The following is a 15,998-nucleotide window of genomic DNA, read 5'->3' as shown; positions in this document are numbered from 1 at the left end:
TAATTAACATGAAAATGTTACATATTAATTTCAAGGCTGGTGCTTGGGACTGGAAAGGTCCTGAATATTATTTTTGATATCGTTTGTTTGGAAGTAATTATATCCTCTCAGGGAAATATGACAAATTACAATATTTAGGCACACAATCTGGTTTCCTCCTTATACTATTAATTTCCTTGTCTAGCTCTTTTTTTTTTTCCTAAGAAAGTACAAAGTCCTTGTCAGTTATCATTTCCTAGGTTAAAACAAGGACTGAGAAGTTAATGCACTTTAATATATAAGACACAGTTATGTGTCTGTGTGCTAAGTCACTTCAGTCATGTCTGACTCTCTGAGACCACATGGACTGTAGCCCAACAGGCTCCTCTGTCTAAAGGATTCTCCAGGCAAGAAAACTGGAGTCTGTTGCCATGCCTTTCCCCAGGGAAGGCAAAGTTATAAAAACAAGCAAATCCACTAGGCACTTAGGTACTCTAATCTCCTCTAGTTTGATGATTTTCTTATTTTAGAAATATTTTAATCAGACAGATAAGAAAACTGTCTTCTGCAGCAATACCTTATTAAAACAGCAACCAATTGCTGGATAGCCAGCAACACAGTAGGATAATCATGGTTCAACTAAAAGTTGAATCTCAGAAAACTAGTGAGGAATGGAATATTTCCTGCCATACCAGTAAACAAAGGATGTCACAGTCATTAGCAATTGCAGCCACCACTGATGGTGAGCTAGTCAGCCCTGAGGGAACTCAGGAAGGAAAGAACACCTGCCATCTAGCAGCCATCAGACTGCAGCCACTCCCTATAGTAAGTCATGAGAAAATTAAAGATGTGAATATACAGAATATTGGCCCCAGATAGGTGAAGTGCATATCAAAGGAATAATTTTAGTTAACCCAGACCCTTGCATCTTCCTATACACAGAAAAGCACTAAATTTCTCAACTTCAGATATCTGGTTTTCTTTAGCTAACAATAATCTTTTGATGTTTGGACTACCTGCCCTTTGTTGCAAAACTTCTATATACCCTGGCTCTCTCCTCATCTCTTCAGGGCAGTTCTCTCAGGGTTACTTGAGATGCTGTCTCTCAGGCTTGAAGTCCTAAAGATTCCCGCTGAATAAAGCAGAACTCTCAACTTTTAGGTTGTGAATATTTTTAAAGTCAACTCCAGAAAAGATGCTCAACATCATTCATTATCAGAGAAATGCAAATCAAAACCACAATGAGGTACCATTACACGCCACTCAGGATGGCTGCTATCCAAAAGTCTACAAGCAATAAATGCCAGAGAGGGTGTGGAGAAAAGGTAACCCTCTTACACTGTTGGTGGGAATGCAAATTAGTACAGCCACTATGGAAAACAGTGTGGAGATTCCTTAAAAAACTGGAAATAGAACTGCTATATGACCCAGCAATCCCACTTCTGGGCATACACACCGAGGAAACCAGAATTGAAAGAGACACGTGTACCCCAGTGTTCATCGCAGCACTGTTTACAATAGCCAGGACGTGGAAGCAACCTAGATGCCCATCAGCAGACGAATGGATAAGGAAGCTGTGGTACATATACACAATGGAATATTACTCAGCCATTAAAAAGAATACATTTGAATAAGTTCTAATGAGATGGATGAAACTGGAGCCCATTATACAGAGTGAAGTAAGTCAGAAAGATAAAGACCAATACAGTATACTAACACATATATATGGAATTTAGAAAGATGGTAACGATAACCCTATATGCAAGACAGAAAAAGAGACACAGATGTACAGAACAGACTTTTGGAGTCTATGGGAGAAGGCGAGGGTGGAATAATCTGAGAGAATAGCATTGAAACATATATATTATCAAGTGTGAAACAGATAGCCAGTCCAGGTTGGATGCATGAGACAAGTGCTCAGGGCTGGTGCACTGGGATGACCTAGAGGGATGGGATCAGGAGGGAGGTGGGAGGGGGGTTCAGGATGGGGAACACATGTAAATCCATGGCTGATTCAAGTCAATGTATGGCAAAAACCACTACAATATTGTAAAGTAATTAGCATCCAACTAATAAAAATAAAGGAAAAAATAATAATAAAGTCAACTCTGGTATGTCAAAGACCAGGATCACAACCGTTGAATATACGGACAGAGACAGCTGTTGCTAGCTGAATCTCCTTTACTGATGGACATGTCAAGCCTGGGTGATGAAGCCAGTGCAAACTAAATCCTAGAACTGGGCAACTGACAAAGCACTGGATTTGCATGGCTTTCTCATGGGCACTGAGATCCAATTGTGAGCTTCTTCAAACAGCTGGGCTCTGACACTATGGGGGCCTTTTCATTACATTTCTCTGTAATGAAAGTGAGTAATGAAAGTGATTCACTCTCTAAAGTGAGTCATGATCACTTTAGTCCCACATCTTTCAGGCACTAGAGATAGAAGTGTGATGGACGTGTCTGCTGGCATTCTGAGTAAGAGCTCCTTGAAACTTTGGCAAGGGAGTTTCTTAGGGACCAAGGCAGAGTGCTACATTATGTACATTCTCTGCAGAATGAAAAATAACTGAAAATAGGTTACATACTGTATGGAACATATACATAGGTTACATACTTAAAATATATTACATACTATATGGAATATATCCATTTTCACTGCAGTCTGAGGTATAAAACAACTTTATGAATGAATGGTTTAACATACACACAGTGTTTGATGTCAACAACAGTGGTATGATAACGGTCTTGCATAACTCACTTAAAGCAAAAGAAATAATCTGGCTATAAATACTCTCATTCAGCTGTGCTGGAGCCTGCTCTAAGGTAGATGTACCTGAAGCAAATGAGATATTCACCATATAAATGCATGAGGTGATACTCAAAGGTGATTAAGCACACACAGTCTGCTACAAGCTTAGGACCTGAAAAAATATTTAATAAAGCTACCCAGTTATTTTTAAAAGTATTTCATGACTCTGTTGAGAACCAGATTTATTCACTGAACACAGAATAAATTTAACCCAACTTCCTCCTCTCCCTCCATGTTACATGGAATCAATAATTTCTAAGTTTTAGGTGGTATCTTATTCATTTTCATTGCCTGGTTAATTACCATTTCATCAGCAGATATAAACAAGACCATGAACCAGTAATGAAGGCAGAGTAGGTTCTCTAGTACACAGAGAGAACAAAGGGCTTCTTTCCTTTGCTATCTCCCATCTTGTCCCAGGAAGAAAAGTCACCTTGATTCCACACTGAGGTCACAGTGAATCACTTCCTTGGCATGTTACTGTGTTTCCCTGGTGTCCCTGCTCTTTGCCCCATGTCTGCACTGGCTCTATTTTTCTCTTGAGGTTTTCAGCTCATCCAGGTAAAGGGAGGTATTGATGGAGATGAATGCTTGACCCTGTCCCATCTGTCTGTCCACCCTAAGATCATTCGGGGCTTGAAGAAGGATTGGTGGTTATCATATCATTGAATGATAAACCTTTTTAGGCTTTATTCTAGTGAAAACGTGCTTGGTTCTATGGAAAAATTGTAACCAAGCTAAGGACCTCCCTTAAGACTGACCTAGTATACAATAATTTTATCAATAAAATACCAAAGTAAACCAATCCATAGGTTTTTGACAATACCTAATATATCCTATATCTAACAGATAGTAAATGAAATACAATAAAAATTCTTCTTTGCTAATAGCATTCTGATATTTGTTACTTAGTTTTAACCGGCAACTCTCATTTAGAATAAATAACATGCTTAGGCACAACACATCATAATGTCACATCTTACTCTAAAATAGGATGCAACTGTTTGTGTTTTCATGCTGGTTGTCTCTCTGGCATGATGAGTGGCTTCTCCAGTTTCACCCTAAGACCAAGAAAGACAGTGATGCTTCAGCATTTGTTGTACTTTATGATCTACAGGGAGCATGTGGAACCTTCCTTAGTCTACCCTTTCACATACATAAAATGACAAAACACTGAATTTTTACTTTTTTTTTTTTAATTTTTACATTACAATTTAAAGTAATTGTTTTTTCAGTCTCATTGGGATTTTAATCAGTTTTCCACAGGATGTGAGTATCTCTGACTTTAGCTAATACATATTTAGTTGGTCTTGGAGTAACATTAAAACTAATTATAAAAGAGGAGTTTGAACTATATCAGAAATGCATGATTATTTATGTGACAAGCAGTAATATGAACATAACAATATCTGTTGAAGTAGAAAAGAAAGATCAAAAAGAGAAAATGAAGGGAAAGGCTGTTTAGCCTTCTCATACAAATACTGCCATTGTATGAGAAGGTTAGGTTCTTAGACTTACTGCCATGAAAAACATTTTCTTACCTTTGTCAGGTTGATTGATTTTTCTGAAGTCTTCATTTGATAGTTTATTATGTTTTTAGTTTGAGAATGTGGCAGATTACCTATGGGAATGCAGAGAAAATTCATACACCTTTTAGAATCTTTAATGGCTACAAGTTTCCTCCACTTGAAGGTTAAAATAAGAATTGCTGGTCCCACAATACGCATGCTTGGTTAACTCGTCATTGAGACACTTAGAAATAAAATAATATTACTCAAAAATCTATAACTAGTGTTAAATTCAGAAAAAAGTAAAACTTCCAGCTTAAAAAATAGAAAAAGTAGAGGTAAGTGTTAGATTTCCTTTTAACTGCTACAAGATATGGGGTGATTAGGACAAAGGGACCAATTTGCTTCTCTCTGTGTGTGTTTTAAATAGCACCTGAGTTTTTTTTTTCTTTTTTTTTAAGGTTTTTTTTTTTTTTTTGATGTGGAAAGTCTTTATTGAATTTGTTACAATATTGCTTCTATTTTATGTTTTGGTTTCTTGGCCACGAGGGACGTGGGATCTTAGCTCCCCAACCAGGGATCAAACCTGCAGCCCCTGCGTTGGAAGGCAAAGTCTTAACCACTGGACTGCCAGAGAAATCCCCTGAGCTTTTCCTTAATGCAAATGTCAGCTTTACAATGGATCTTAAAAATCATATGGATCATTCATTCACATGAAGTAATTATATGCAAATCAAACATGGTTGAGAGCAAAGGACATTTTCAACCTAATATTCAGAAATATGTGCCTGGCGCTGGGCTATATAACTGTACACCACCAAGGTTATGAAAACTCATGGTGTAGTGAAAATATTATGTCCTTTGAAGCCAGGAAGACCTGGGTTTACATACCAGCTGTAGTGCTTAAATTGTTGATTATTTACTTGGTCTCTGAGTCACAGTGTGAGTCCATAAAAGGGGGATGATAATGTGCACCTCACGGGATTTTGATGACGTGACAGTGGGCCTGGCATGAGAGGAGTGCCTGGAAATGTTAGCTGTCTTTCACTCCTTGCTCACCCTTCCCACCACCCCCACCAAGCGCAGTACACCAACCAACTTACGATCCATGAGTTTATCATCCTAGTAGAAGGGTTTGAAATATCTCCAGAGTTCAGTGTTACTTCAGGAAGACTGTTTTTCTTGTGTCCTTTTAGGCAATAAGTAGAGGCTGTGTGTTTTGGCAAATCTTTCACTTTTTCTATTTTATTTTATTTTATTTTTTTTGCCTTTTGGTGGCTGCAGAAGGTTGGCTCTGAGCTAAAGCTGCAGGAAGGCACCCTGCCTGGGCTGTGGCTGGCGGTACCACTGCTCTGCTCTCATCCCCCTCCCCTCATCACTTCAGGAAAAGCTCTGGGGCAAGAGCGTGGCTTTTCTGCTGGGCTGAAACTGTCTCTGCACAGGTGACTCTTGAAATGAGACTCTTCCTGGACACAGGTGAGTGGACAGAGATGGTCACCCAGCATTGTCAGAGGGGCAGCTTCAGGAATTATGCTTAGTGGGTTTTTTTATTTTGTTTTTGTTTATAATTACCAGGGAAAGTTTTGGAAAAGAAAATTTACTTGGGGAAAAAATGACCATCGACTTAGAGATTTCTTGGAAGCATGATGAATATACAAAGTGCAAAGAGTACATTAATTAGGATAGACCCATTGCTTTTTTTTTCCATTTATTTTTATTAGTTGGAGGCTAATTACTTTACAATATTGCAGTGGTTTTTGTCATACATTGACATAAATCAGCCATGGATTTACATGTATTCCCCATCCCAATCCCCCCTCCCACCTCCCTCTCCACCTGATTCCTCTGGGTCTTCCCAGTGCACCAGGCCCAAGCACTTGTCTCATACATCCAACCTGGGTTGGTGATTTGTTTCACCCTAGATAATATACATGTTTTGAGGCTGTTCTCTTGAAACATCCCACCCTCGCCTTCTCCCATAGACTCCAAAAGTCTGTTCTGTACATCTGTGTCTCTTTTTCTGTCTTGCATATAGGGTTATCATTACCATCTTTCTAAATTCCATATATATGTGTTAGTATACTGTATTGGTCTTTATCTTTCTGGCTTACTTCACTCTGTATAATGGGCTCCAGTTTCATCCATCTCATTAGAACTGATTCAAATGAATTCTTTTTAATGGCTGAGTAATATTCCATGGTGTATATGTACCACAGCTTCCTTATCCATTTATCTGCTGATGGGCATCTAGGTTGCTTCCATGTCCTGACTATTATAAACAGTGCTGCGATGAACATTGGGGTGCACATGTCTCTTTCAGACCTGGTTTCCTCGGTGTGTATGCCCAGAAGTGGGATTGCTGGGTCATATGGCAGTTCTATTTCCAGTTTTTTAAGAAATCTCCACACTGTTCTCCATAGCGGCTACCCATTGCTTTTAAAAACCTATATTCGAGGAGGGTTCAGGATGGGAGACACATGTACACCCATGGCTGATTCATGTCAATGTATGGCAAAAACCACTATAATACTGTAAACTAATCAACCTCCAATTAAAATAAATAAATAAACTTAAAAAAACCCTATATTCAAAAAGAAGAAATTTTCTTAAATCAATGACTTTTCACCTTAGAAATTCGAAGACAAAATAAACCCCAAAGGAAAAAGAAGAAAACAATAAGACAAAAGCAAAAAAAAAAAATCAATACAATAAAATGAAAAATTCAATAGGTAAAATCAGTGAAATTATAAGTTGGTTCTTCAAGAATATCAATAAAGTTGGTAAACCTCTAGAAAATCTATCAAAAATAAAATGAGAGAGGACACAAGTTATTTTTATCAGGAATAAGAGAACAGATGTAACCTCATGATCTACAAATATCAAAAGGATAATAAGAGATTATTATCAACTTTATGTCAATAAATTTGACAGCACAGATTAAACAAAGTTTTCTTAAAAGATAAAACTACTCTAAAGCCAATTAAAAAATAAAATAACTTGAATAGCTTTGTATTTATCAGAGTTGAATCTGTAGTTAAAAGCCTTGTCACACACAAACACACAAAAACCCTTCAGGTTCAGATGACATCCCTGGTGAATTCAACAAAGTCATTTAGAAACAAATAATAGTCTCCCTGGGGGCTTCCCTCTTAGCTCAGTTGGTAAAGAATCTGCCTGCAATGCAGGAGACCTGGTTCAATTCCTGGGTTGGGAAGATCCGCTGGAGAAGGGGTAGGCTACCCACTCCAGTATTCTTGGGCTTCCCTTGTGGCTCAGCTGGTAAAGAATCTGCCTGCAATGCGGGAGACCAGGGATTGATTCCTGGATTGGGAAGATGCCCTGGAAAAGAGAAAGGCTACCCACTCCAGTATGCTGGGCTGGAGAATTCCATGGGCTGGAGTATAGTCCATGGGGTCGCAAAGAGTTAGACGCAACTGAGTGACTCACTGATATTCACCCTATTTTTCCTGAAAATTGAAGAGGAAGCATTATTTCTCAATTCATTCTATGAGGCCAGCATTACTCTGATTTCAAAATCAGAAAAAAAATTATAAGAAAACTACAGTCCAATATTCCTCATGAACATAGATGCAAAAATTCTTAACAAAAGGTTAGCAAGTTCAATCTGGCAATACATAGTCAAATGCATCATGACCATGTCAAGATTTTCCCAGGAATTAAAGTTAGTATAATGTTCAAAAACCAACACATGCAACTAACCATTTTTATAGATTTTAAAAACAAAACAAAGTAAAAACAAATAATCATCTCAGTAGATGGAGAAACTGCATTTGACAAAATTCAAACATGCATGCTTGATAAAAACTTAGGAAACTAGAAACAGAAAGCAACTTCCTCCTGATTAAGGACATTTATGAAAAATCTATAGCTAACATATCATAGTAAATGAGGAAAACTGACAGCTTCCTCCAAGATCAGGAATAAGCCAAGAATGTTCACTTTCACCACTTGTATTCAACGTTGCATCTGTGATTCTGGGCAGTGCAACCAGGCAATATGAAGAAACACAACATAAAAAGAATGAAAAAGAAAGGGCAAACACTTAGTCACAGATGACATCACCATCTATGTAGAAAACCTATGGAATTAACAAAAAAAAGCTACTCTAACACGAGTTTAGCAACATTGTAGGGGAAAAGATCAATACACAAAAATCAACTGGATTTCCATATACTAGGAACATACAAAATTTGAACTAAAAAGCACCATTTATTAGAGCATAGGATGTGATATAATAGCAGATAATTTGACAGAAAACATGCAAGACTTGTACACTGACAACTGCAAGATGTTGCTGACAGAAATTAAGGAAGACTTGAAAAATAAGCATATTGTGCTCCCTGATTGGAGGACTCAATATTATGAAGATAGCAGATACCCCAAACTAATCTATAGCTTCAGGGCAATCCAATCAAAGTCTCACCAGCATCTTGGGTAGAAATTAACAAACTCATTTTAAATTTACATGGAAAGGCAAAGAATTATAATCACACTTGAACAACTCTGGAAAAGAAGAACAAAGCTGGGTGACTTATATTACCTGATTTCAGAATTTTTAGTAAAGCTACGGTGATCAAGAAGTATATTATTAGCATAAAGACAGACAAATATCAGTGATACACAATACAGTCCAGAAATAAACAGTCTCTCTCTCCTTCTCTATCTCTCCAAGGATGCCCAAGCAATGAACTAGGGAAAAGAATAATCTTTTTAACAAATGATGCTGAAACAATCAGATAGGGGCATGAAGGACTGGAATGAAGGACCATAAAGACTCAAGAGGAAACAGCATTTGGGGATAATGAATTTGTTCACTATTACCTGTGGTGATGGTTTTACAGGAGTCTATGTACATCAAGGCCTCATCAAATTTTACTGTCTAAGTATGTGCTGCTCATTCTATGTCAGTTATGCCTCAACTATAAGCTATAGTTGAATTATATCTCAACTATAATTCAAACTATAAAAAATAAGGGCAGAGAATAATGTTAAACTCCAATAAAGAAAAGCAAACCAAATTACACTTTTTGTACTTAAAAGCAAATGCAAAGATTATATAGTTGGTTGGAACAAAGGCATGTGACTTTTTAATCAACAAGGCAGAACTCACTAAACTTGTGAAATCTTGAAGCATCACCCCACAGCGCCCGCTCCTGATGCAGCAGATAATTCTAAACTCTCTGGGGGTGACTGTACTCTTCTAATGAGAAGCTCGAACACCACCAAACTTTCTGGTGAGTGCTTCAAACACTTTACTGGAAACATAGCTTCTTTATAAAACTAAAAACTGACACACACATAGAAAAAAATGGATGGAAATTGCCTCAGCTTACCTGTTCTTGTCAGAGGATGGTTGACTAGTTGTCGAATTACACTGTTTTCTGATGACCTCAAAAGGAGCACAATATCAGTGGGAAGAGTATCTCTATTTTTAGCTAAGAACCCACTTGCATTATAGATGACCTGTTGATAAAGTATGTTACCAACACTGTCATAGTCAACGTCATCATCATTATCATTATCAATAGATACATGTGAAAGTGTAGAAGTGTTAGTCACTCAAGTTGTGTCTGACTCTTTGTGACCGCATGGACTGTAGCCTTCCAGGCTCCTCTGTCCATGGGATTCTCCAGGCAAGAATACTGGAATGGGTTGTCATTCCCTTCTCCAGGGGATCTTCCCAACCCAGGGATTGAACTCAGGTCTCCTGCATTGCAGGCAGACTCTTTACCATCTGAGCCACCAGGGAAGCCCACATTAATAGATACATATAGAAAGCTTACTCAGTGCTGAGTGACAGCTACACAAAGATTTATAAAGGTAATCCCTACAACTTGGCTAAAATGTGAACCTCTTCAGGTTTACACTGCCTATTTTCAGAGGCAAATCTGTGCCTTACTGATTTTATTTGGGTGGAAACAATCAAAAAGGTTTGATTCCTCCCATTTATTATAGTGGAAATGTTGTGTGTTTCCCATCTCTATTTGGAGGGTTGGGGCCAGAAAGGTATTCTCATTTCTATGACAATTGATTCACCTTCAGTGAAAAGGCCTTTATAGAATTTGCTCCACAGTAGTGGGGTCTACATATACTGTGGGTGTTTTGTGTTTCTGGCACTTCTCAATAATTATAAGATTTTTAAAGATCAATGTAACCCCAAAGTTTCGGTAGGGTGGTTCAATGTGGTTGTTTTTAATGAGGTGAATTTCATCCCTCCAAAATTAGTCTGTTTCAAATCTAACCCCCAATGTGACTGTATTTGGATACAAGGTCTTTAGAAGGTAAGGAGAGTTAAAAGAGGTTTAAGGGTGATGCTCTAAGCCCACAGGACTGGTGTTCTTATAATATGAGGAAGATATACAGGAAATCTCTTTCTCTTCCTTACATGCACATAGAGAAAACACAGAGAGAAGGCAACCACCTGCAAACCAGGAAGAGAGGCCTCACAAGATACCAGATCTGCTGGCCCCTTGATCTTGGACTTCTAGCCTGCAGAACTGTGAGGAAATACAATTTCCATGGTGTTTAGGACACCCAGCCAGAGGTATTTTTGTTATGGCAGCCCAAGAAGGCTAATATAGTTAAAAATAACTGGATAAACTGATCATAGGAAATTCTTAATGATTGTTTTAAAGGAGACTTATTATAAAATTGTGTGCCAAAAATCATGAGAAAGGCTAATAACTAAAATATTTAGGGTAGATTTTGCTTTCAATGACAAAAGTCTGGAATGTTGACTGACACAGAAGTTCTATCAGACTAGAATTCCTGGTGTTCTAACTGTTATTCTATTTGTTTATGTATTTCTATGAATTCCCCTTCTTGATTAAATATCTTCTTAGTCCTCCAATATTTATAACATCATTGTGAGGGAAAGATCTGTTATTCTCTACAGAAGGAAAAGAAACCTTCTTCTGGGCGCAGGACGACATATCTGAGGTTTGCTCTGGTATAAGAATGTGTATCTGTCAGTATATGAACATCACTTCCTCTAACTGCATGTCAGTCCATCAGCTAATCCTATCTAATTAATCAGCTCAGTTATCTGGCCATACCTCCTGCCTGGTACCTTCTCTTGTGGGGAAGGAGGAGAGACATAGGCTGCAGTGGACAGAGAAGCATCTCAAGTCTGAAGAAGGCAATTTATATAAAAGGTTCCCAGTTATCATTAAAAGAAGGGAAAACTGCCAGCCAACTGCAGCCCAAGCCAGAACTTAGGATCAGAAAGATGAACTCTTTATGTCATTATAACTATCTGTAAATATCTGGGGCCATAATTTTCATAGCTTTATTATTCAGCAAAAGACTAAAGAGAAGCTCAGTCACAGTGCTTCAAAGTCCTTACCTTTCCTGCATAATGGTGAATTCCAAAACTAAGCTCCATTCTTTTAGGTCTCCAGAAGTACTGTGATTTCAGATTACCTTCAAATTTTTCTGTAGAAAAAAATTTAACTCCAAGATTAAGCATGTTGGAATGCCTCAAAAAATACTGATTGACAGAATCATCTCTTTCACCATAAAATGGAAAATGTGCAGTGAAAAAACTGAAAATTTTATATAACTGCTACATGTAGATTTGTAATATAACTATAAATGGTAAGGTAAAACTCAAGGTCATGAATTTTACCATTCCATTACGATTCAGAGCAGCAGTACTTAAACCCTGGCAAGCATCAGAATCACCTGGAGGGTTTGTTAAAATAGACTGCTGGGTCCCACCTCCAGAGCTTCTCATTCAATAGGTTTTGGAGTGGGATCCAAGAATTAACATTTCTAGCAAGTTCCCAAGGGGGATGCTGATGTCCCTGGTCTAGAGACCACATTCTAAGAACGGAGGAAAGAAACCAAGTACTTGAGGTTGTCCAGAGAGCTTTGTGAAATACAACTGGATGTGAAACCATGAGCCTAGACATTTGGTATTTTGTCTCTCTTTTCTATAAGTGGAGCTATAGGTCATTATTGATTACATAGGAAACACAGTAGGATCATAAAAGAAGTTCTACAATAATTTTACCAACACAAATTCTCTGTTATTTCATGTCATGGAAGGTACATTTTAACATTAAAATTAAATGACTAGTATGAAATGATTTCCCCACAACTTTGGGGTTATTTTCTTTTGCATCTATCTCTTTTCCATTCTGAGAGCTGTCCTTTTGCCCTGCCCTTCCATTTCTAATTTTGGGCTGGATGATCTCTAAGGTCATTTCTAACATAAAATCCTATGTTCGGGGCTCTACCATAATATAAGGTGAAGTTGAATATGGAAATCTGTTTATCACTGAATATTTCAGACTATTATAAACATTCACTCGTCCAGGTATTAGATCAAAAGCCTCTTCTTTAAAGTTAGATGTCCAATCTTTGTCACAGCAATATTCTACTAAGTAACTTTAAAAATTAAAAAACCATTCATAATCACATGAAAACTATGCAGACATACTGAATTTAAAACTCACCTACAAGAGTTTGGTCGGTGGCCTTGGGAAACCTACTTTCTTCATCAAGGAGGGACAGTAAACCCATTGGCTTCTGCAAAAACATGTCTAGGAGAGGCCGGTTATCTTCATATTCAATAACTCTAGCATCAATATCTTCATTTAGGTATTCATTCTATAATGGGACATGACAGGCATAGAAATACTTAAAATTTTGTGAACAATATGTAAACTGGCAGGAATTACCTAAAATTCTGCTCTGCATATAAAAAATTGCTCCCTATGACCTTGCCCTTAAACTGAGGGTATCATTTTATTTCTCTCACTCCAGATGTGCTAGTTCATTAAAGTCAGCACTGTTGATATTCAGGGTAGCAATAAAAAGTTTCTATTCCCTGTATTAGAATTCCCCCTATTAAAATCTCAAGCTTTCCTGACATGGGGGACTATGTTGCTAGTGAGCTATAATGAAATCATGTTACATAATTTCTTTTGTTAATGATTTTTTTGATGTGAACTGCTTCTTACAGTCTTTACTGAATTTGCTACAATATTGCTTGCTTTTTATGTTTTGGTTTTTTGGCTGTGAAGCACATGTGATCTTGGCTCCCTGATCGGGAATGGAACTGGCACCCCCTGCATTGGAAGGCAAAGTCCCAAACACTGGACCACCAGGTAAGTTCTCAAGAATTGACAGAATATTAATCGGGTATATCTTAGGGTCACATTTCCCCCAATGTCAGCCTTTTATCTAACTTCAGAAATGCTGAATCTCTCAAGAACATCACTTTTCAATCATGATGACATTTACATTATTTGGGATGAACAACTGTGGGTCACAGGAGCCACCGATGGATGAAGAACCAAGAACATGCAGGTTCCCATCTGGGCTCTGCTGTCAGGAAGCATTTAATAAGAGGCTTCCTGTGTGCTGTTTTGGATCTGTCAGGAACCCTCTGGCCCTTATTAATTCCTGAATATTCAGGAATTAAGAGGAGAGGCACGCCTTTCCCGGGACTGAGGAATCCAGGCATTTCTCATTATGGTGATAAGTACCCTCTTCTTTTTTATGAACCATACGGTAAAAGGTGATTGTTTGCAACTCTCTCTTTGATAGGGATCATCTTATGTTTTGTATACCTGGAATTTTAATCTTTATCTTTGCTGAGAATAACTACCTTGTAAGACAGTATATATGCCCACACCATGTTGATTAAAACACCTTTCCTCCATCAGAGCTTGGATCCCCACGTCTTTCTCTCTTTCCTTCTCTCTCTCTTTCAGGTTAATTCCTTGGAGCGCAGAGGCCTGCTGAGCTCACTTTCTTGCCCGGGCTTCTAAGACCCTCTCGAGAAGGTGCACTGTGCCTTCACCCACTCAAGAGGGCGCCTGGTGCCTATGGCAGCAGTGTAAGCTCTAAGAACAGGGCTTTATTGGCCTTCCATGTAAACCAGGGGATATCAGCCTCTTTCTCTCTCTTACTTTCTTATCATCGACTTTGGACCACCAGGTTCCGGTCCATTAAAGGACCAACAAGTGGCGCCCGAACAGGGACTTGGTACACGTGGCAAGATTCGGACGGAGTGACCCCCAGGGCCTATTGAGGCCGGTAACTATTAAGACACGGGTCAATCGGCTGGAAAGCCCCCTCACTTTTCTACTTTACTTCAGCAATATTTAAAGTTCAGGGATTTTTGGTTTCACGCCAGAGAATAGAGGCTTGCCTTCAGACAGTGGTTGAATGTAACCCTTGGTTCCCTAAAGAAGGTAGTTCTGATAGATTTCTGGCCCCTATGGGCTCTCATTGAAGCTGTGATTCTGCCATTTTAAGGTAATTCTAGCCCTCATGATATTCGGCAACAGGCAGAACATTTATTACATGAATATAAATTAGATGATGATACCTTACAAAAGGCCCAATTAGAACAACAAAAGATATCTCAAGATTTTCCTACCAACCCTGCCCCGGTTGCTCCAAGTGCTCCTCCCCTGCTGGAGGGCACATATCCCAAAGTCTCTCCCTCAATAAAACCTAATGATTCTGACAACGACTCCCTTAAGATACCTTTTAACATTAAAACCAACAACACCTTTCTGAATAACAGTAATCTACCCCCTTCGTGACAGAGGCTTTGCAATCACAAGTCTCTGAAGCCGATGGTTTTTCTGCTTTTCCAGTTTTAAGAAATGCTGGCACTCAAGGGCAGATAATACCTAAATATGAAGGTATTAACCTTTTTCACATGGAACAAATGAAAAAGGCTGTAACTGTGTATGGCCCACATTCGCCTTTTTCTAAAGAGATTCTAAATGCTACGGCATCTTCTACTGGAACCTTTATTCCCTATGATTGCCAAATTTTAATAACAGCTCTCCTTAAACCAAGAGAGTATCTTCAGTGGACAATGTGGTTTCAAAATATAGCCAGAGATCAGGCTAACAGACATGCTCCAGCTGGCACTCCCCAAAATCAAATTACTTTTGAGATGCTAACTGGCACCGGACCATTTGACACCATAGAAGCTCAAATACAATGCCCTCCTTTGTTGCATGATCAATTAAAAACAGTGGCCCTTGAAGCTTGGGATCGAATTACTCCTCAAGGGGAGCCTACAGGTAGCTACACTAAAATATTGCAGGGACCTAATGAAATGTATGCTGATTTCTTAGCTAGATTAGAAACTGCTACTTCCCATACAGTAACTGGAAAAGAAGCTAAAAGGCAACTAGAAAAATTATTTGCTTATGAAAATGCAAATCAGGAATGTCAAAGGGCTACAGCCCCAATTCATGATACAGGGACTACTTTTGATTATTTGAAGGCTTGTTGCAATATAAGATCAGAAACTCAAAAGATGCAAATGCTAGCTAAAACAAGAAAGAGAAATGCCTTTAAAAAGGGAAATGAAAGATGCTTTACATGTAGAAATAAAAACCATTTAAAAAGAGACTGCCCTGAGAAAGTTAAAAAAAAAAAAAAACTCCAAAAATCTGCCCCCACAAACCTTCAGTCTTTTACTTGGCCGATCTAGTTTGATTTAACAGGCAAGAAGGCCAGGGGTCTCCAAATAGAAAAAATAGGCTGCAAGTGTCACATTTTTATCTCTCTTAAGCAGCAGGAAGAAACAAACTAGTGATATTTTTTTTCTTTTTCTTCTCTATACAAATTTAAAAGGAGGTTTCTCTTAAAATACTGTGTTGCCATAATGACACCTGGTTTCTCTTAAAGTTAACTATTCTC

The 15,998-nt window shown here is 38.3% G+C and overlaps 1 protein-coding gene across 8 annotated transcripts in view; it reads right to left on the bottom strand.

Moving 5' to 3' along the window:
- MYO3A (myosin IIIA) overlaps positions 1-15,998 on the bottom strand; it is a 179,921-nt gene that overhangs the window by 43,669 nt on the left and 120,254 nt on the right. For 7 of the 8 annotated variants that reach the window (XM_043479923.1, XM_043479920.1, XM_043479919.1 and 4 more), the window contains 5 exons: positions 12,779-12,932; positions 11,665-11,753; positions 9,653-9,782; positions 4,332-4,411; positions 3,774-3,851 (listed from right to left, as the gene is read on the bottom strand). In XM_043479923.1, coding sequence (XP_043335858.1) covers positions 3,774-3,851; positions 4,332-4,411; positions 9,653-9,782; positions 11,665-11,753; positions 12,779-12,932 — 531 coding nt within the window. The remainder of the gene's footprint in view (positions 1-3,773; positions 3,852-4,331; positions 4,412-9,652; positions 9,783-11,664; positions 11,754-12,778; positions 12,933-15,998) is intronic. The other variant, XR_006271652.1, reaches the window with a different exon arrangement.

Source organism: Cervus canadensis, chromosome 10 (genome assembly GCF_019320065.1).
Source record: "Cervus canadensis isolate Bull #8, Minnesota chromosome 10, ASM1932006v1, whole genome shotgun sequence".
In the NCBI taxonomy this organism is placed as follows: domain Eukaryota; kingdom Metazoa; phylum Chordata; class Mammalia; order Artiodactyla; family Cervidae; genus Cervus; species Cervus canadensis.
The sequence above is the reverse complement of the archived record's forward strand: the minus strand, read 5'-3'. Positions and strand labels throughout refer to the sequence as shown.